The sequence below is a fragment of the Tinamus guttatus genome, unplaced genomic scaffold, assembly GCF_059628265.1.
Source record: "Tinamus guttatus ecotype Peru unplaced genomic scaffold, ASM5962826v1 Tinamus_guttatus_pri_ptg000546l, whole genome shotgun sequence".
Lineage (NCBI taxonomy): Eukaryota > Metazoa > Chordata > Aves > Tinamiformes > Tinamidae > Tinamus > Tinamus guttatus.
The window spans coordinates 3,206,701-3,227,963 of NW_028289080.1; the positions used below are offsets into that span (position 1 = coordinate 3,206,701).

General features: G+C 49.2%; 2 protein-coding genes across 2 annotated transcripts; both read left to right on the forward strand.

Annotated features, from left to right (window-relative positions):
- Window positions 1–10,432: 10,432 nt before the first annotated feature.
- On the forward strand, window positions 10,433–15,351 carry LOC148592668 (uncharacterized). Its single transcript, XM_088534265.1, has 3 exons — window positions 10,433–10,575; window positions 11,266–11,746; window positions 15,283–15,351. Exons 1-3 carry the CDS (start codon window positions 10,433–10,435, stop codon window positions 15,349–15,351), a joined length of 693 nt encoding a protein of 230 aa, XP_088390391.1.
- Window positions 15,352–15,915: 564 nt separating this feature from the next.
- On the forward strand, window positions 15,916–20,985 carry LOC148592669 (endogenous retrovirus group PABLB member 1 Env polyprotein-like). The gene is made up of 3 exons (XM_088534266.1): window positions 15,916–16,653; window positions 20,594–20,645; window positions 20,969–20,985. Exons 1-3 carry the CDS (start codon window positions 15,916–15,918, stop codon window positions 20,983–20,985), a joined length of 807 nt encoding a protein of 268 aa, XP_088390392.1.
- The last annotated feature ends 278 nt before the right edge of the window (window positions 20,986–21,263 follow it).

Consider the following 21,263-nt stretch of genomic DNA (forward strand, 5'->3'; position numbering starts at 1 on the left):
TTGCAGGGATTGATAATTTCAATCCATATTCTTTATGTTAATTTTGTTTTGGGTGCTGTAGCATCACCTGGGTTTGTTTGTTTTTTGTTTTGTTTTTGGTGGGAGATGTTGATTTACATGTGAATTGCTTTTTTTTTTCTTTTTCTCTCTTTTTTTTTTCCAATCCTCCATGGAAATCTGCCTTTAATAAAAGGACTATGAGAAGCATTGATGATATTGCAGATTTCTGGGACTCAGCCAGGTGATAATTCAGACTACACCATTTCTGATGCGCAAGTAGGTAGAAAACCCATAAATCTTCATAGGTGGCCTCTGATTTTCAAACAGAACACTTTTTTTCTAGGTTAATCTTCAGTCACTAAAAAAATGCATTTCCTCCTCTGTCTGAGAGATATGTGCAGTACTGCTGTGTTGTAAGTGCCCTGTAAATGTCTCTTAAGAGTCTTTTGAAAGGTCTTAACAGTGTAAAAGTTCTTTTGTATTATGAAGTATTTTTATATTACCTGTTCTCTCTAAACTTGATTAAAGATGATAATATTACAGTGGAGGTTGGCAGTAAAATGTATTTTCCTTGCCAGCAGTCTTTCTTGCACAAATAGTGAATAATATCACTCTCAGTTGAGTGGGACTCAACTATGGCTTATAGGCTAGCAGACATTAGCTGAATTTATTCAGGTAGCTACATTGCACTCTGCTAACTATTAAATCTCATGAAATGCTAACTTGTCTAGTGATTAGTGATTCATTCAAAGCTAAATGCCTTCATTCCACTTTGGACAATACTATGTTACCTGTTGAAATGTATTTCTCTGCATTTCCTTTCTCTTCAGTTTTACAAATCTGATCGGCTATTTAATGCGGAGGCTTCACAGCAAAGCTGCAAGCTTGTGTGCTTTTGTTTTCAGCAATCAAGCATGTTTCCTTAAAAAAATCCACCATGTAAACAAAATATCATTTGGTATCATTTAGGTATAAATAAAAAGGAGCTGGGGGCAGGAAACGGTGGGTTTTGGCTGTCAGTGTAGCAGAAAGCTGTGATGTCACATTAGTTTTCTGTGCTGTTGCTTCTCTTTAGTGTATTTCTGAAGGGGCCCTTTCGATCCTTATTTTTCTTCTCTCAAACTCAAGAACCCTTTCTTAAAATCTTCCCTAAGTTATCCTTTGCTATTCCCTGTAGCAACTGCACCAATATCTCTATAGAGGGTTTGACACTGTGCTATGAAACATTAACTGAATTAAGGTTATTGTCAACTTGGCTCTGACCTCAAGGAGGCACAACTAGCTTTTTTTTTTTTTTTCAGTGAACATTTTTTCTTGCTTTCTCTGCTTTTCTTTCTTGACATTTAAAAAAAAAATCCCCACAAAGGTCCTTTCAAAGCAGCAGAATATCACCAGAAATAATATTAATTTATGAATTCTTAAGAGCGCTTTTGTGTCTGCCTGTGCTCATTTTTTCCGAATGTGAAATGATATTTGGATGCAAAGAGCAATATATTACTGAACATGGCTTGAGTGTATAGAAACGTGCATAATTCTGGACTGGTAGTGATCTCATTAGAGCATGCTGGAGAGAGGCTAAGCGGTTGGATTAATTACAGCTACGCAGATGCAGCGTGGGGTATTTTATTTTCTCCTGGCTCTTGGGTTGCAGCTGTTAGTATTTTGCTGCCTGGAGCGCCGTAGCACTTTCAGCAGCAGTTATTCACCAGTCACAAATGCTCTGCCTAGCCCCTGAAGGACGACACATCTGTTTTGGATTGCCAGAAAAGTTGGCAACACTATTAGCTGTGAAATTTGCAATTTGTACGGAAATTAAAATCTCCCATAATTTGAATACGAAACGCAAAAGCCACAAGGGCCAGGGAACTAAGTGAGTCCAAAACACAAAACACGGTATCACACTGGGAAAGTTTCTTGGTGCTTTCTTTGCCAGAGGAATAGCCACATCTTGTAACTTGTTGCATCCTGGCGGGCACAGAGCTGGCTGACCTTATACCCTTGTGTGTGGTCAGTAAAATTTTCCCAACTACCCAGCTTTAGGAGCAAATTCTCCCAGATGCAGCTGTGGTGGTGCAAGTGCAATGAAAGAGCCTGTGGCCCTGGTTCTCCCTTGCTGTTCGCTGTGCAAAAACCCATGCTCACTGTGTCACCGCAGAGCTTTCCCTGCCATGCACTTTTAATTTCAGTGCAGGATCTTTGTGCAAAGAAAGGACTTGGCCTGAAGTGGATAACACGGTTGCACGTGGTTTAGATTATCTTAGTTCAACGCTGCTAGTGCCTAGTTTTTCCCACCAAAACCTGAGGTTGCAGCATTTAGGACAGGGGAATGGAGCAACATGATATAACCCCCCTTTAACTGCAGAGGAAAAAAGGGAAGAGAAGGGAAGGGAGAGAGGAAAGGAAAGGGAAGGGAGAGAGGAAAGGAAGTGGGTCCCTATGGACTTTGCTGCAGCCTCCTGGGGCCTCCGTGCACCCTGGGCCAGGGGGCCCCAATGGGTTTTCGTGCGGCCTTTTGGGGCCTCTGTGTTCCCTGGGCCAGGGGATCCCTACAGGCTTTTGTGCAGCCTCCCGGGGCCTCTGTACGCGCTGGGCCAGGGGGTCCCAATGGGCTTTCGTGCGAACTCCAGGTTCCTGCACACGCCTTGGGCTAGGGGATCGCTATGGGCTTTCGTGCGGCCTCCTGGGGCCTCCGTGCGCCCTGGGCCAGGGAGGCCTTACTGGGTTTCGTGTGGCCTCCCGGGGCCTCTTTGTGTCCTGGGCCAGCGCATTCTTATGGGCTTTCGTGCGGCCTCCAGGAAACTCCATGTGCCCTGGGCCAGGGGCTCCCTCCGGGCTTTCGTGCGGCCTCCCAGGACCACGACACTCCCTAGGCTGGGGGGCCCTAAGGGCTATCGTGCAGCCTCCCGGGGTCTCCGTGCGCCCTGGGCCAGGGGGCACCTAGGGGCTTTGGTGTGGCCTTCGGGGACCTCTGTGCGCCCTGGGCCAGGGGGGCCCTACGGGCCTTCGTGCACCCTCCCGGGGCCTCCGTGCACCCTGAGCCAGGGGGCACCTAGGGGCTTTGGTGTGGCCTTCGGGGACCTCTGTGCGCCCTGGGCTAGGTAAACCCTACGGGCTTTCATGCAACCTCCCAGGACCTCCGTGCACCCTGCGCCAGGCAAGCCCCATGGGCTTTCGTGCAGCCTCTCTGGGCCTCCATGTGCCCTGGGCAAGGGGGGCCCTACAGGTTTTCGTGCGGCCTCCCAGGGCCTCCGTGCGCCCTGGGCCAGGAGGGCCCTACAGGCATTCGTGTGGATATGCACAGATGGGGTCTGACATGCCTCACATGGAGATGGACTCTGGAACGGGTACGCACGAGCTGCAATGTTCAGCTACAGGAGGGGAAAGCAGGTTGGCTTGAAGCAGAGGGATCCAAGCACCCAGCAGCTGATGAGGAAACTGGCAGTACTGGGGAGATGGGCAGGAAGTTTCCACTTTTAGGTCTTTTGTCAGGAAAAAATGCCTCCATACCAGCAACCCTGTTTCTCACCCGCACCACACAGCGGGCAAAGCATGAGGCTTAGCACAGCTCCGCACGTCCCTTAGCACACTCCCTGCAGCCCTTGGGTTGCACCCCCGCCTATATTTATGGCTGTGATGAGCAGGGCCCTCCCTTTGCGAGGGCTGCTGGGTAGGGCAGCAGGTAGGGTTAGAGCTATATAAGCCCAGGGCCGGGGGCTGAGGAGCTCATGCTGTTCTTGCTTTGCTGTGGGTGTCCAGCGCTTCAAGGGTCCAGGAGAATAGCAGGTGGCGAGGGATTAAAGTTCTCCAAGAGTATTTATTCTTGCTTTTGGAGAAAAAAAGAGGTGTGCTCTCCCTTCGTATTTTGCAGGTTGTGCTAAGGTTTTTTGAGAAGCTGTGTGGGTAGGAACCAGAACAGATGAGAAGGGGTGCTTCCGTGTGTGTCTTCGGTTATTTGTGTGCAGTGGGGTGTTGCCAGGCTGTGTCTTGGTGATTTGCTTTTCTTTTTCTTTCAGGTGCTGTGTAGGCCTTTAGCATTTGTAGCCGAGGTCTTGAGGTGAGGCAGACTGACTGAATAGAATAGTGTGTGAGTAGATTTAGGAGCAGTTATCCCTGCCTAATGGATGAGTTACTTGGTACTTTTGTTTGTTCTGGCTGTCATGCATGTTGTTATAGCCCTGATACCGGGGCGGGGATCCAGCACAGTGCAGGTGAGCAGAATGAGAGCAGTACTTTGGGGTAGAGTGCTTATGTGGATGAGGCAGGAGCTGGCTGTTACAAGGGTGACCACTCGTGCTCTGGTTTGACAGGTGATGGTGGTGAATGGTATACCTGAAATAAGATGGGAGAAGATGTTTCTGCCAATTGAGGATGGCTCCTGAAGTTCTGTGGTGACCCAGAGCCCCGCCAAAGCTAAGTGGGGCGATACGAGGTGTTGGGCTGCCTTGACTATGTGTGCCTGTGTAGTGCCAGCTTGTCTAATACAGATGCCTCTTTTGTTCAAGCCTTATGAGGGTGGCGTTTTGGGTGCCACACAGGAAAAAGCGGAGGGTGCCCTAGGGCAGGCATCTCCAGCCTGTGTCTCTGTGGTGTGTTGTAGCTGTTTGATGCTTTGCTCAGCTCCTGAGGGTTTTTTTTTTTTTTCAGTTCCAGACCACATCTGACACTGAACAACAGTAGTGCTGTAGGCTTCCTGTGTCTTTCTGCCTCGCCCGAGTTGTTGTCATTGTGCCAGTAGATCCCATCTTGTGCCGCAAATGCAACTAAGAAGCATTCCGTTCCTTTGGCTCGGTATCCTGGCTGTTTGAGGTCTGTCCTATTGCTGACTGTCTCGGAGGCTTTGTTGGCCCATGGTCCTCTTTAGCCAGTCTTGTTTTGTTCAGGGCTGTCTTTCTTCCATTGTTAGAACACTGGATCTGAGTGTCTGTGTTGTGATGGATTAGGGCTCTCCACCAGATCGCGTGTCTGTGTGCGTCTTGTGCTTTTTGTGCGGTGGGGTGTTGCCAGGCTCTCTCGGTGATTTCTTTTTCCTTTGCTTTTTCAGGTGCCGCTTTGGCCTCTTGCATTCACAGCTGAGGAGTTGAGGTGAGGTGGCATGACTGGATAGAACAGTGCGTCTCTAGATCTAGTAGTCAGCCCTGTCCAATGGATGAGTCCCTTTACTCCTGTTTGTTCTAGGTGTCATCACAGCTTTGATACCGGAGTGAGGATCCGACAGTGCAGGTGAGCGGAATGACAGCAATACTTTAGGACAGAGTCATTTTGCGGATGAAGCGGGAGCTGACTGTTACCAGGCTGACCACTTGTGTGGTGGTTTGGCAGGCGACAGAGGTAAACAGGGCATCCGAGATAATAAGATCAAAGAAGATGCATCTGCCAGTTGAGAACAACTCCTGAAGTCCTGAGCTGATCTGGAGCCATGTGAAAGCTAAATGAAGGGATAGAAGGTGTTGGGCTGTCTCCGGTCTGTGTGTCTATGTGCTGCCAGGCCATCTGGTACGGCTGCCCCTTTTGGATGAGTGGTGTGCGAGTCAGCTATTTCAGGTGTCGCACAGGAGAAAGCGAAGGTGTGCTAGGGCAGGCAGCTCCAGCCTGTGTCTCTGGGTGGGAGGCAGCGGCGGGTTGTAGCTGTGCATTGTTTTGCTCAGATCTTGAGTTTTCTCTTTTTTGTGTGTGTGTTCTGGAACATCGTAGACATCCTTTGTCTTTCTGCCTGGCCCGACTCGTCATCATAGTGCCAGTAGATCCCATCGTATGCTGCAAATGCAGTTAAGGGGCATTCCATGCCCCCATCTCTAGGTCGTGGCTGTCTGTGGCCGATCATCTTTGCTTCTGTCGTCGAGCCCTTATCAGCCACGCTTTCCTCCTCTGAGGCCAGTCTTGTTTCAAAGATTCATGGCGCTCTTTCAGGGTCATCTTCCCTGCGCGGTCACATCATTGGCCCTTTTCTGAAGGCCCCATCCGCATTGCTCTGTTTGGCTTTGCTGGCGCCTTTCCAATACCAGCGCCCGAGTTCACCCGCCTTCTGTGCTCGTGCCAAGCATCGGGGACACACAGTTGTGTTGCAGGGCTCTTGTTGTTCTTGGTATTTTCTGTGCAGTAATAGTTCATTTTGCAAGGGACTTTCTTCTGTTTGTCCGATGTTGTTTGTCTTCATGACCATTTGTGTGGGGCTGGAGCTACCTCATGCGTGGGATATGGCTGTAGTAATGCGTGGAATGAGGCAGCGAGATCTTGGACTGGTGATCGGCCAACCTGTGTTTCAACTGCTTGATGTACTTATTTCTATTTGAGGGGCAGGGATGGGTCTGTCACACAGCCGGGCGTTGATTTGTTTTTCAGATGTAGAGCAGTGTTTGCAGGTTTCTCAAAAGAGATGAGGGGACAAGGGATCCTGCCGTAATAAAAACTTGAGCTAGAGAAGAGGTGAAAGGACCATTGTGAGGTCGTCCATTGTGAGGTAACCAGATGTCCATTGTGAGGTCACGAGAGACCCATTGTGATGCAGTCCATTGTGATGCAGTCCATTGTGAGGTCACGAGAGGCCCACTGTGATGCAGTCCATTGTGATGCAGTCCATTGCGAGGTCATGAAAGGCGCATTGTGCGGTCATCCATTGTGACGTGACAAAAGGCGCATTGTGCGGTCGTCCATTGTGCGGTCACGAGAGGCCCATTGTGAAGTCATCCATTGTGAGGTCATCTATTGTGAGGTCGTGCATTGTGAGGTCAGGAGAGGCCCACTGTGAGGCGGCCCACTGTGAGGCGGCCCACTGTGAGGCAGTCCACTGTGAGGCAGTCCCCTATGAGGTCATGAGAGGCCCGTCGTGAGGCCATCCGCTGTGAGGTGACGAGAGGCCCATTGTGCGGTCGTCCATTGTGAGGTCAGGAGAGGCCCATTGTGAGGTCGTCCATTGTGAGGTCGTCCATTGTGAAGTCACGAGAGGCCCATTGTGAGGTCGTCCATTGTGAGGTCATGAGCGGCTTATTTTGAGGTCGTCTGTTCTGAGGTCAGGAGAAGCCGGTTGTGAGGTCGTCCTTTGTGAGGTCGTCCGTTGTGAGGTCACAAGAGGCCCATTGTGAGGTCGTCCATTGTGAGGTCGTCCATTGTGAGGTCAGGAGAGGCACATTGTGAGGTTTTGCATTGTGAGGTCACAGGAGGCGCATTCTGAGCTCGTGCATTGTGAGGTCATCCATTGTGAGGTCACAGGAGGCCCATTGTGAGATTGTGCATTGTGAGGTCCTCCATTGTGAGGTCGTCCATTGTGGGGTCCTCCATTGTGAGGTTGTCCATTGTGAGGTCGTCCATTGTGAGGTCACAAGAGGCGCATTGTGAGGTCATCCATTGTGACCTCACAAGAGGGGCATTGTGAGGTCGTCCATTGTGAGGTCGTCCATTGTGAGGTCGTCCATTGTCAGGTTGTCCATTGTCAGGTCACAAGAGGCGCATTGTGAATTCGTCCATTGTGAGGTCGTCCAGTGAGAGGTCGTCCATTGTGAGGTCACAAGAGGCGCACTGTGAAGTCGTCCATTGTGAGGTCGTCCAGTGAGAGGTCGTCCATTGTTAGGCCACGAGAGGTGCACTGTGAGGTCATCCATTGTGAGGTTGTCCATTGTGAGGTCACAAGAGGTGCATTGTGAGGTCGTCCATTCTGAGGTCAGGAGAGGAGCATTGTGAGGTCGTGCATTATGAGGTCACAAGAGTCGCATTCTGAGGTCGTCCATTGTGAGGTCGTCCATTGTGAGGTCATCCATTGTGAGGTCAGGAGAGGCACATTGTGAGTTTTGCATTGTGAGGTCACAGGAGGCCCATTGTGAGATTGTCCATTGTGAGGTCCTCCATTGTGAGGTCCTCCATTGTGAGGTCACGAGAGGCGCATTGTGAGGTCCTCCATTGTGAGGTCGTCCATTGTGGGGTCCTCCATTGTGAGGTTGTCCATTGTGAGCTCGTGCATTGTGATGTCACAAGAGGCGCATTGTGAGGCCGTCCATTGTGAGGTTGTCCATTGTGAGGTCAGGAGAGTCGCATTGTGAGGTCCTCCATTGTGAGGTCGTCCATTGCGAGGTCACAGGAGGCCCATTGTGAGATTGTCCATTGTGAGGTCCTCCATTTTGAGGTCACGAGAGGCACATTGTGAGGTCGTCCATTGTGGGGTCGTCCATTGTGGGGTCGTCCATTTTGAGGTCGTCCATTGTGAGGTCACAAGAGGCGCATTGTGAGGTCGTCCATTGTGACCTCACAAGAGGGGCATTGTGAGGTCGTGCATTGTGAGGTCGTCCATTGTCAGGTCGTCCATTGTGAGGTCACAAGAGGCGCATTGTGAGGTTGTCCATTGTGAGGTTGTCCATTGTGAGGTCACAGGAGGCCCATTGTGAGATTGTCCATTGTGAGGTCCTCCATTTTGAGGTCACGAGAGGCACATTGTGAGGTCGTCCATTGTGGGGTCGTCCATTGTGGGGTCGTCCATTTTGAGGTCGTCCATTGTGAGGTCACAAGAGGCGCATTGTGAGGTCGTCCATTGTGACCTCACAAGAGGGGCATTGTGAGGTCGTGCATTGTGAGGTCGTCCATTGTCAGGTCGTCCATTGTGAGGTCACAAGAGGCGCATTGTGAGGTTGTCCATTGTGAGGTTGTCCATTGTGAGGTCAGGAGAATCCCATTGTGAGGTCGTCCATTGTGAGGTCGTCCATTGTGAGGTCACAAGAGGCACATTGTGAGGTCGTCCATTGTGAGGTCATCCATTGTGAGGTCATCCATTGTGCAGTCACGAGAGGCCCATAGTGAGGTCGTCCATTGTGAGGTTGTCCATTGTGAGGTCGTGCATTTTGAGGTCAGGAGAGGCGCATTGGGAGGTCGTCCACTGTGAGGTCGTCCATTGTGAGGTCACAAGAGGCGCATTGTGAGGTCTTCCATTGTGAGGTCACAAGAGGGGCATTGTGAGGTCGTGCAGTGTGAGGTCGTGCAGTGTGAGGTCGTCCGTTGTCAGGTCGTCCATTGTGAGGTCACAAGAGGCTCATTGTGAAGTTGTCCATTGTGAGGTCGTCCAGTGCGAGGTCTTCCATTGTGAGGTCAGGAGAGCCCCATTGTGAGGTCGTCCATTGTGAGGTCAGGAGAGGCGCATTGTGAGGTCGTCCATTGTGAGGTCGTCCATTGTGAGGTCAGGAGAGGCGCATTGTGAGGTTTTGCATTGTGAGGTCACGGGAGGCGCATTCTGAGCTCGTGCATTGTGAGGTCCTCCATTTTGAGGTCACGAGAGGCGCATTGTGAGGTCGTCCATTGTGAGGTCGTCCATTGTGGGGTCCTGTTGGGGCCTTAGCGCTTTTGCAAGAATACGAGGAGCTGAGGCGATGAGAACCGAGGAGCTGAGGCGGTGAGAACCGAGGAGCTGAAGCGATGGGAACCAAGGCCACCCGGAGAAGATAACGCCTGTTAGCAACTTTTTAATGAATTAGGCCAGCCATAACCAGATAAGCATCCGGGAGGCCCAGCAACAGAGCATCGGGAAAGAATGCCAGTCAGCTAAAAGCTAACTATGCATGGACATTATAGCTTAACCAATGGGAATGCTGTTGCTTAGCGCGTGTGTGTGCTTACGGGTGATAGAATTGTATAAAGCTACATAGTAGACAATAGTAAAGCGAATTGAACCTGCTTCACGTTGAAGTGTCGTTCATTCCGTCTCGTGGAGTCGGCATCGGCATCTGGTGACCCCGACGTGATATGATCGTGGGTAGAGTGGAGCCGAGAACGCGAGGGATCCTGCAGCCAGCGGAGAAGTAGCTGGGCGCCCAAAGAAAGGCGGATCGTGGCCACGGCTGACCTAGTGAGTCAGGACTGACCTGGTGAGTCAGGGAGCAGGATGGGAATTGCTGCATCAGCAACTAGAATGGAAATTGCTGCATCAGCAACGGAGCGTGCTACTATAGAAAGTTTGTTAAAGCTCGCTCAAAAGACTGAGACTGAGATCTCAAAAGACGATTTAATTGACTTACTGCTTTTTTGTAAGCAGAAAAAACTCATAGAGGAAACTTCTCAGGTATATAAACTCGAATCCTGGGAGCGAGTGGGAAAAGAACTGTGGGATGGTGTGCAAGTAGGCTCAAAGGAAGCTCGGCGACTTGCGAAAATATATCGTCCCGTGCGGTTAATGCTTGAACAATTGCACGGGGAGGCTCAAGTCGCTGCTGCTTTGCGAGAAGCACTCTGCGGAGGAAAAGGGGAGGAGAGTGGTTCAGGAGACTTCGAGTGGACTGAAATTACTGAGCCGAGTCCATGCGAGGAAATGGACAATAAGGAAAAAGGGGTTTCACTTCGGCAGGCGTGCCCAGTAACTCTAGCTGAACGAGAAATGTAGGGGGGAGTAGATGAGTATCTTCCACCGTGGGAGGGGGAGGAACGACCACCCCCGGAACGACCAGCTCCCACAGCGCCCGAAATGGACGTGGATCCGGTTAAAGCACCGTTCCCGGATGGGTCGGACGACGATGACGGCATTGTCCGAGGAATGCGACGAGAACTTCGGGAGCAAGCGGAGAGAATGACAGAGTTATTGGGACAAATGCAGCGATTGGACGGCGGGTCCAGGGCAAGGGATGTGAAGGCAGCATATAAGGCTGCCCATAAGGCTATAGTAGAGGGGTTGGAGAATGTGGATAAACAATTGGGACAATGGGAGGCGCGAAAAGGTACTTCTAGCTTGAGGGCGAGTGAAGAGGTTATGAGACAGAAAAAAGAGTGGGTACTGCAAATGGTCAAAGAAGGGAGTATGACAATTGATGAAGCAAAAAATTATTTGCAGACAAAGTTTGGCCTGGAGGGCTGCCTTTTGGGCGGAGAGGTTGAGGAGTTATGGAAGATTCAAAAGAAAGGAGAAGCAGCTGGAGGAAGCGATCCAGCTGAGGAGGGGTTGTTGTCGTGGCTCCGAGCCACTGTAAGTGGAAATGATGGTGGGGGAAAGTGTAAGGATGTGGCGCCACCTATTGATCCAACTTTTAACGCGGGAGCGCGGTATAAGGGATTGATAGAGAATGCTCGGTTACAGGGGGACTTTATATTAACTCCAATAGCAGCCCCCGTAGTAGTGGGAGCCCAGGGCCCCAAGTGGGAGCCTTTAGATTGGAAATTGGTGCAAGGTTTACAAAAAACAGTGATGCAATATGGATATGATAATAAGCTAGTTCGAAACCAAGTCTCTGCTTTGTTTAAATATTCTAGTATGATTCCTGCAGACAGCAGGGCTATAATGGAACTTCTGCTTTCCTCTACTACCTATATGCTCTGGCTAGCAAAGTGGCAAGAAAGGTTGGAAGAAAAGCAATTGGAAAATTTAAATTGTAGTATGGATGATCCATTAAGGGTCGCCACTCTCGACCAACTGATGGGAAATGGGCGTTATCGGGCACCTGAGGCCCAAGCAGCACTTCATCCTAGAGTATTACAACAATCAAAAAATGCAGCTTTAGCAACCTTTCTTGCTCTGCCACAGATAGGAACACCTCAATTACCATATACTAAAATAATGCAAAAGCCAGACGAGCCTTTTTTCGGCTTTGTCGACCGGCTAAAAGATGCCCTGGATATGGCACCTAATGTGCCTCCAGAGATGAAAGCGATATTGGCTAAGGAATTAGCAATACAAAACGCGAACCAATCCTGTAAACAACTGTTGGCTACTCTGCCTCCAGGAGCCTCAATTATTCAAATGATAGAAGTATGTTCCCGAGCACCAATGGTTGAAGAAGAGCAGAAGGTTAAAATACATGCCGTGGCTTTGGCCACAGCACTTAAGGAGGGGAGAATGTCTGGAAAGGGGGATAAAAGAGTGTGTTTTCAATGTGGCCAACCAGGACATGTGAAAAGGAAGTGTCCCAACAAATTTAGGATTGAAGGTGTGGGCCCGAAAGGATTTAATGGAAACTGTGCAAAATGTCAAAAGTTTGGACATAAGGCAGCAGAATGTCGGTCACGATATTATAAGAACGGTACACCGTTGCAGGGAAACGGGAGCTGCCGCGTTATGAGGGACGCGGCGAACAAATATCCCCGAACGATGGCTGCCTCTGCGAGCTCTCCTCCGCAACTTGCGGAAGTGCAGGAGTCGATCTGGCCGTGGCAAAATCCACAGTAATTAGAGATTCTGATGTGCACATATTAGAGTCTACGTGCACTGGTCCCCTGGGGAAGGGCTTATCCGCTTTGGTGATTGGCCGTTCCTCAGCTTCAAAAATGGGCATTTTTGTTCTACCAGGGTGTATTGATGCTGATTACTCTGGAAATATTGGTATAATGATTAAAATTTTCAATCCTCCTATTACTATTCCAGCACTGAGCAGGATAGCCCAATTGATACCTTTTCGAGCCATAGTTCCTAATCCTGGACAGGCCCAGCGTGGAAACAAAGGTTTTGGATCTTCTGGAATCCCCCAGGTCGCCTTTTGTGAAAAGATAACTACTCAACGTCCGACAAGACTCGTGAGTATGGTGGGACCAGATGGTGTTCGTCTTACTGATGTTGCCATGATGATTGATACAGGTTCAGATATCACTATCGTTCCCAAGTTTGCATGGCCACCTCAGTGGGATCTGCAAGAAATTGATGCTCCTGTGACAGGTATCGGAGGGCAATCTCCTACGCAGGTTAGTCGATGTTTTGTAACAGTCATGGATGAAGAGGGAAACAGAGCCATGATAAAGCCTTATGTGATGTGTACATCACTGTGGCTGCTGGGAAGGGATGTTCTGGCCCAGTGGGGAGTCATCTTGCAGACACCTTTTCCCTAGCGGCCATTGGGGGCAGCTTCCGCCCTACCTTAAAGTTAACATGGACCACGAAAGACCCTGTGTGGGTGGACCAATGGCCGCTGCCAGAGGAGAAGCTGCATTACCTAAAGGAACTAGTCAAAGAACAGTTAGACCAAGGTCACATTAAGCCGTCAACAAGTCCTTGGAATACCCCTATTTTCACCATTAGGAAAAAATCAGGAAAGTGGAGGTTATTACATGATCTCCGAGCTGTTAACGCATGCATGGAAAACATGGGAGCTTTACAGCCAGGGTTACCTTCACCTGTTATGCTCCCACAGGCATGGAATTTGCTAATAATTGATCTGAAAGATTGTTTCTTTACAATACCCCTCGATCCAGAGGACAGTGAAAAATTTGCCTTCACGGTTCCTACAATTAACAGGGAAGGCCCATCAGAACGATACCAGTGGGTAGTTCTTCCCCAGGGAATGAAAAATTCGCCAACCATCTGTCAATGGTTTGTGAATTTGGCCCTGAAACCGTGGAGGGAAAATCACCCAGATTTGATTACGTACCATTATATGGATGACATTCTAGTAGCAAGCCCTGAAGTTTTACCAGCCGTGCAGGAAGAGGAATTAATTAACTGTTTAAAAGAATTTGGTTTGGTCATTGCCCCTGAAAAGGTTCAAAGGCAAGCTCCTTGGAATTATTTGGGTATGGTTATCACAGAGGCTAGAATTAGACCCCAAAAGCTTAAATTGCAGACAAATATTAACACTGTTAACTGTGTGCAAAAATTAGTGGGAGACATTCAGTGGATCAGAAATTTTTGTGGTATTACAAATGAGGAAATGGAGCCGTTGTTTCAACTGCTCAGAGGAGCTAAAGAGCCTGCGGAAAAGCGGAGCTTAACTCCAAAGGCTGCCACAGCTCTAGAACGGATTGAGGAAAAGATAGCCGAAACAGCTGCCTACAGATTCCAGGAAGGGTTACCAATATCTTTAGTGGTTTACAACCGAGAAAGGGAAGTGGCGGTAATCATTGCCCAGATAAATGAGAAGGGAATCTTGTTTGTACTCGAATGGGTTTTTCTCTCAAGTCATCTACGCCGCACTTTAACTCAGAGGCATGAAGCAATTGGAATGGGAATTTTGAAAGCTCGGCAACGTTTACGAACAATTGCCGGTAAAGAGCCTGACAATATTATCCTGCCTCTAAAGGCTCTGGAGCTAGTCGAAGAATGGTGCTTGCAAAGCGTAGAATTTGCCTTAGCCATTCAGGGAATCAGAGTGGACAATCACTATCCTAGGCATCCTCTCTTCCATACCTCTTTGGAGCTGGAAGAACGAGAGATCCAGAGCTCAAGACCGTTATCAAATGCGATTACTGTGTTCACGGATGCTAGTAGCAAAACTGGAAAATATGGGTATGCTTTCCGAGAGTTAGATCTTTGGAAAACACAAATTCGGAAGGAGACTGCATCCGTGCAAGTCCTAGAATTAAAAGCTGTAGTTTGGGCATTTCTAACCTTTCACGATCAGCCCATAAATATAGTCATTGATTCCTTGTATGTGGTAGGTATTGTTCAACGAATTCATAGGGCAATTATAGGGCATGTAAACAACCATAGTCTCCAAGCTTTGTTTGTTCAGCTTTGGAACATCATACAGCAAAGGAAGCATGCTTTTTGGGTATCACATATCCATAGCCATACTGCACTCCCTGGTCCTTTAACAGAAGGCAATGCAGTCATAGATAGTGCCGTGTCAGCAGCAGGCGTTCCTTGTTCGGTGGAACAGCAGGCATCAACTTCTCACTCCTTTTTCCATCAATCTGCTCGAGCGTTACAACGCGAATTTAAAATTTCCCGAGCAACAGCTCGTGCTATTATTGCTGCTTGTCCTGATTGTGCAAGATTGACCCCTTTACAGGAAATGGGTACTAACCCGAGGGGATTGCAACCAAGGCAGATATGGCAGTCAGATGTAACAGAATTTGCACCCTTTGGGCGATTAAAGTATTTACATGTTACTGTGGATACCTGTTCGAAAGCTCTATGGGCAACTCCAGCCACTTCCACAAATGCCAAGTCAGCCTGTAAACATTGGGCTCAGGCAATTGCTGTCTTAGGAAAGCCTGACATCATAAAGACAGATAATGCACCTGCGTATAAGAGTAACACCTGTAAAACCTTTTTCCAGCAATGGGGAATAATCCATCAGACGGGCATCCCTCATAATTCTGGTGGTCAGGCCATTATCGAGCGTCACCATCAAAATTTAAAACAATTATTGTTTGCTTTGAAAAAAGAGGGGGAGAAGAGTCCCTACGAATTAATCAGTAAAGCATGTTATGTTTTAAATTGGCTTAACCCTCGAAATGATGATAACATACCTATTTTCACCCATTTTTCTAAAAACTCAGCTGATTTTTCAGGAAAAAAGGTGCAAGTAGAAGTTTTCTGGCCGCAGAAACAGATCTGGGAAGGTCCAGTCGAGTTAATTACGTGGGGATGGGGTTATGCTTGTGTACTTGCAGGAGACGGAACGACTTGGGTACCAGCCAAGTGGGTACGACCGTGGTTACGGAAGAGACAGGAACAATTAATGGACCAGGATGTCAGAATGGATCAGGTTCAGCTGGTTGGTAATCATATTGATAACGGTGACAGGGATAGTGCAGGGGAAATGGCAGACAGAAATTCAGCAGAGGGAGAACATTTGGGTCACCATAGCTAATCAGACAGGCCAAAATGCCTTCTGTCTTAGCTTGCAACGTCCAGGAGACCCTTTCCGCACTTGTTTGATAGGTGTCCCCGTTTGGCAACCTCAAGAATTCAATGGGTACGTAGCTAATTTTGCTGTGCTTAATGATACTCTATTAAATACTACTATGTGCCCTTACCAATCAAAGCGAACAGCAGAACAGTTAGACGGGTGCTGGCAGTGCGAAATCATCAAAAGTCTGAATGGCACTTTGACTTCCCCGCCGGAGGAATTAGACTTGTTGGGAAGTCTGAATGCCACAAATGCCACCCGAAACGGTGGATGGGTTAGTTTTGAACCACATGGCAAAGGTGCACTTGAAGAAAGTACATCGCAATGGGCGACAGTTAACTCGGGGCTGAAAATTAACGATGTTTATCTTCACACATATACCCAATGTAAATTAATGAGCTTCTCTGCAAAACGGCTACCACCAGGAGTGTTTTTAATATGTGGAGATCGAGCGTGGAACGGAGTACCGTCCGGTCCACAAGGAGGTCCATGTTATCTGGGGAAACTGAGCTTATTTCATCCTAATATATCCCAAGTGATGACCTTTGTATCCAAAAGGAAGAAACGATCGATACATGAGTTAGACTGCATGAAGGTCGGGAATCCAAGGTTTTGGTCAAGGGTCAAAACTATCTTTGTGTCCCTGCTTGTCCCAGGGAGCACTGCTGCACGAACAATGACTTCCTTAAAACAGCTAGCATGCTGGACAAGGAATGAGTTAAATTTAACATCAGACATTTTAGACCAGCTATCGCAAGATGTAGCTAGCGTAAATCATGCAGTACTGCAGAATAGAGCTGCAGTAGATTTTTTGCTATTAGCACACGGGCATGGGTGTGAGGATTTTGAAGGTATGTGTTGTTTAAACTTATCCGATCATTCAGAGTCTATCCATAAAAAGATTGCACTCTTGAAGGAAGGGCTGCACAAGTTAAAGGAAGAAAGTTGGGGATTGGAAGATTGGCTCAAATCGTTAGGCTTAGGACCATGGATTACAGAAATGTTATACCACTTGTGCGTGATCGGAATGGTTATACTTGTGCTTCTGATTATGTTACCTTGTTTTTGCCAATGCTTGCAACGCTTGATGCATAATATTGCTAATTCTGTTTTTGAAAAAAGAGGGGGAAATGTTGGGGCCTTAGCGCTTTTGCAAGAATACGAGGAGCTGAGGCGATGAGAACCGAGGAGCTGAGGCGGTGAGAACCGAGGAGCTGAAGCGATGGGAACCAAGGCCACCCGGAGAAGATAACGCCTGTTAGCAACTTTTTAATGAATTAGGCCAGCCATAACCAGATAAGCATCCGGGAGGCCCAGCAACAGAGCATCGGGAAAGAATGCCAGTCAGCTAAAAGCTAACTATGCATGGACATTATAGCTTAACCAATGGGAATGCTGTTGCTTAGCGCGTGTGTGTGCTTACGGGTGATAGAATTGTATAAAGCTACATAGTAGACAATAGTAAAGCGAATTGAACCTGCTTCACGTTGAAGTGTCGTTCATTCCGTCTCGTGGAGTCGGCATCGGCAGGGTCCTCCATTGTGAGGTCGTCCATTGTGAGGTCGTGTGTTGTGATGTCACAAGAGGCGCATTGTGAGGTCGTCCATTGTGAGGTCGTCCATTGTGAGGTCAGGAGAGTCCCATTGCGAGGTCGTCCATTGCAAGGTCGTCCATTGCGAGGTCGTTCATTGCGAGGTCGTCCATTGTGAAGTCGTGCATTGTCAGGTCACAAGAGGTGCATTGTGAGATCATCCATTGTGAGGTCGTCTATTGTGAGGTCAGGAGAGGCCCATTGTGAGGTCGTCCGTTGTGAGGTCGTCTATTGTGAGGTCACAAGAGGCGCACTGTGAGGTCGTCCATTGTCAGGTCATCTGTTGTGACATTGTCCATTGTGTCGTCACGAGAGGCCCATTGTGGGGCTGTGCATTGTGATGTCACAGGAGGCGCATTGTCAGGTCGTCCATTGTGAGGTCGTCCATTGTGAGGTCACAAGAGGCCATTTGTGAGGTCCTCCATTGTTAAGTTGTCCATTGTGAGGTCACAAGAGGCCCTTTGTGAGGTCATCCATTGTGAGGTCACGAGAGGCCCGTTCTGAGGTCCTCCATTGTGAGGTCCTCCATTGTGAGGTCACAAGAGGCCCGTTTTGAGGTCCTCCATTGTGTGATTCTCCATTGTGAGGTCACAAGAGGCCCAGTGTGAGGTGGTCCATTTTGAGGTGGTCCATTTTGAGGTGGTCCATTCTGAGGTCGTGCATTGTGAGGTCAGGAGAGGCCCATTGTGAGGTCCTCCATTGCGAGGTCGTCCATTGTGTGGTCACAAGAGGCGCATTGTGAGGTCGTCCATTGTGCGGTCACGAGAGGCCCATTGTGAGGTCGTCCATTGTGAGGTTGTTCATTGTGAGGTCAGGAGAGGCACATTGTGAGATCATCGATTGTGGCGTCTGGAGACGTCCATTGTGAGGTCGTCCATTGTGAGGTCATCCATTGTGCGGTCACAAGAGGCCCATTGTGATGTCGTCCATTGTGAGGTTGTGCATTGTGAGGTCATGAGAGGCGCATTGTGAGGTCGTCCATTGTGAGGTCAGGAGAGGCCCGTTGTGAGGTCATCCGTTGTGAGGTCGTCAATTGTGACGTTATGAGAGTCGCTTTGTGAGGTCCATTGAGAGGTCACAAGAGGTGCATTGTGTGGTCATCCATTGTGAGGTCAGGAGAGGCCCATTGTGAGGTGGTCCATTGTGGGGTCGTCCATTGTGAGCTCGTGTGGAAGAGCAATACACTGCTCTTGATTTTACAACCAGAAATCAGATTGCGAGATGGAACTAAAAGGGAGTTGAAAAGGTCAGCTTGCACTGCGTACTTTTGGTGAACCATGGTGGGGTCCGAAGAAGCTTGGTAACACGCAGCCCCATGACTCGCACCAACCAATCACCTTCTGCTGCGTCAAGTGAGGGTACCCAATCGCTGACTGTGTTAGTTGCTGTTGCCATGTGTAATCTCTGTATAAACTGTTGCGTTGCATGCAATAAACGGAGTCATCTGTAGCTCACATTGAGTCGTCTGATGATTTCCCCAAGCCTGTCTCCCGCATTTGGCGCCCGAACAGGGACGCTGACCCGCTAAATCCGGAAGTTTCTGGACGACTGAGAGCCCTTGAAGGAGGAAAGGAGTGGGAGAAAAGGCCGGTGTGTGTGCCGAAGAGCAGGGTAACGCTCCGGGTGCCGGTAAGCTGCAAAACCTGTAAAATTGGAGAAGGAGGCAGCACAGCATTTATTAACCGTTTTCCTCAGCCAGCGTGAAGCCACAGTCTCAGCTAAAAAATTGCTGCGGCTGCTGGAGTGGGCTCGTAAGGCTGGCTTTTTAAAACAGCCCTCTCTCGTGTTCAGAGAGCAGGAGTGGCGTGAAGTGGGGGATTCGTTATGGCAAAAAACTATTGATGGTAAGAAAGAGGCCATGGAGCTGGGACCAACATGGCGGGAGGTGATAAATACGATAAAAGAGTATAAAACAGAGAAAAAGGTGGTCCTAGCAGCACAGCAACTAATGGATGAAGATGGGGAAACTTCTAGTGGTACTAGGTTGTTTGGATCTGTACCCACAGCAGCGGGGGTGCAGCTGCCTGTGTCTGAGACTGCACAACAGGTAGCAGAGGCAGCGGGGGCAACCGCACCGACCACGACAGAGGTGCCTGTGGCGACCAGAGGACCCTCCTGCCATCCACAGCGAATGCAATCCCCATCCGCAGACCCCCATGATGACGCTGACGCCCACTGGAAAGAACCGATGGGGCGACCAGAGGACCCTCCTGCCATCCACAGCGAATGCAATCCCCATCCGCAGACCCCCATGATGACGCTGACGCCCACTGGAAAGAACCGATGGACAAGATTAGCAGGCCACCAAGTCTGAGGCCTCCCCCACTACTGGATTCGCGGCCCGCGCCATCGGTGCCTTCTCCCCCGTATTCGCCACCCTTGGACAGTTTGGTGCACGCTATGCGAAATCTTGATTTGAGGAAGAATGTGGTCATTGAATCTAAGGGTGGTATGACAATACGACCTAAGAATGGGGGGCAGTGGTCTGGAGTTATACGAGATGTGTTGTTAGAGGGGGATTGGTCGGCAGTGGGAGCCTTGGAAGGGCATTTCGGGTTCTCAGTGGTGCAAGCAATTAATGCACAGGGACAGGCTGTTGCCGAGCATAAGCCTTTTGAGTGGAGGCTCAAAAGTGGAGGCCACTGTAACACAGTATGGATTACACAGTGAGCCGGCTAGACAAATGTTGGGATATGTGTTTGGATCGGAGTTGTTAAATCCTAACGATTGCATGGCCTTAGCAAAGTTGTTATGTACCCCTGCACAGTATCTGCATTGGGAGAGGATTTGGGAAGCTGAGTGTCGTAAGATTGTTAATGTTCCTCGAGCACCAGCAGATGTGTTAAATGGAATTCAACTGGATATGTTAATGGGACGGGGACCGTATGTGGTAGTCCAAACACAGTTGCAGTTCCCAGCCGATTTCCATCGGGCATCTGCTGAGGCAGCGCATACAGCGCTTTTGCGGATACCGAGCGAAAAAAGGGGTCCAGGATGGGCCAATATAAAACAAAATGATAGAGAAAGTTATGAGAGTTTTGTTAACCGCTTGGTTGAAGCATTGGAATCGGATGTGGATTTGCAAGGGGATATGCGAGACAGCTTGTTAAAAACCTTAGCTTTTGAAAATGCTAATAGTAAAACAAGGTTGCTGCTAAGTACGCTGCCCAAGGAGGCCCCACTCGCGGATATGCTAGGACAGAGTGGCGCACGCTCACGCACAGCAACAAACCACCTTTTTAGCAGACACAGTGGGAGCTGTGGTTAGAGAGCAGAACAAGCCTGTGGCGGAGATGCTGCAGCAACTGCCTTTTTTGGTAGCGGCTGCAGCCCAACTTCGGGCCACAGATAACTGAAAAAGTAATAGAAAGCTCCAGTGTTTCCGCTGTGACAAACCAAGTCATATTCTAAAGCAATGTCAGGCTGGTCCCGTATGGTGTCCCAATTGCCAGAACGTGACGCACTCTTCTGAGGCTTGCAGGAGATCGGGAAACGGGAAGCCGAGCGCGAATGGGAGTCGCGCGGAGACAACAGTAACTCCCTATACACTGAGTGGGGCACTTCCGCCACTGCAGGGAGCCAGGGAATCGACTTGGTAACAACAATAGCTGTAACTCTGGTTGATACCAAGCCCCGGGTGGTCCCCGCAGGATGGTATAAACCAAAGGATAATTTGGGGGCTTTGTTGCTTGGCCGATCCTCAGCGGGGCTGCAGGGTCTAATTGTTATGCCAGGAGTTATTGATGCAGACTTTGCTGGGGAAGTAAAAATAGTACTATATACCTTGCACCCCCCAATCGTAGTTCCCGTGGGAAGCCGCCTTGCGCAACTTGTTCCGTTGACCAATCTTTTGCAGACCCTGCCCTTGAGTAGCCAGGTTGGCAATGTTAGAGGGGATAAGGGCTTCGGCTCAACCGGTCCGGCAGCCTGTTTGTCATTACAGTTGCGCCAACGCCCTACAATTAAGGTAAAGTTGTGCTCCCGGGGTGAGCAGATCGGTATCCCGTTGTTGCTGGATACCGGTGCTGACGTTACTATGATTAGCCTGGAAAAATGGCCCTCGCATTGGCCTTTGAACACCGCAGTGGGAGACATTACTGGCCTGGGTGGAATGGCTGCTGCTCGATTGTCCGTTCACCCAGTGCAGATTA

Coding starts and splice junctions, on each gene's coding strand:
- LOC148592668 (XM_088534265.1), top strand. CDS start 10,433: ATGGACGTGGATCCGGTTAAAGCACCGTTCCCGGATGGGTCGGACGAC. Junction 10,576..11,265: donor ATGCAGCGATTGGACGGCGG/GTCCAGGGCAAG, acceptor TTCCTCTACTAC/CTATATGCTCTGGCTAGCAA. Junction 11,747..15,282: donor TGGTTGAAGAAGAGCAGAAG/GTTAAAATACAT, acceptor GTGTACTTGCAG/GAGACGGAACGACTTGGGTA.
- LOC148592669 (XM_088534266.1), top strand. CDS start 15,916: ATGAGCTTCTCTGCAAAACGGCTACCACCAGGAGTGTTTTTAATATGT. Junction 16,654..20,593: donor TTGAAAAAAGAGGGGGAAAT/GTTGGGGCCTTA, acceptor TGAGGCTTGCAG/GAGATCGGGAAACGGGAAGC.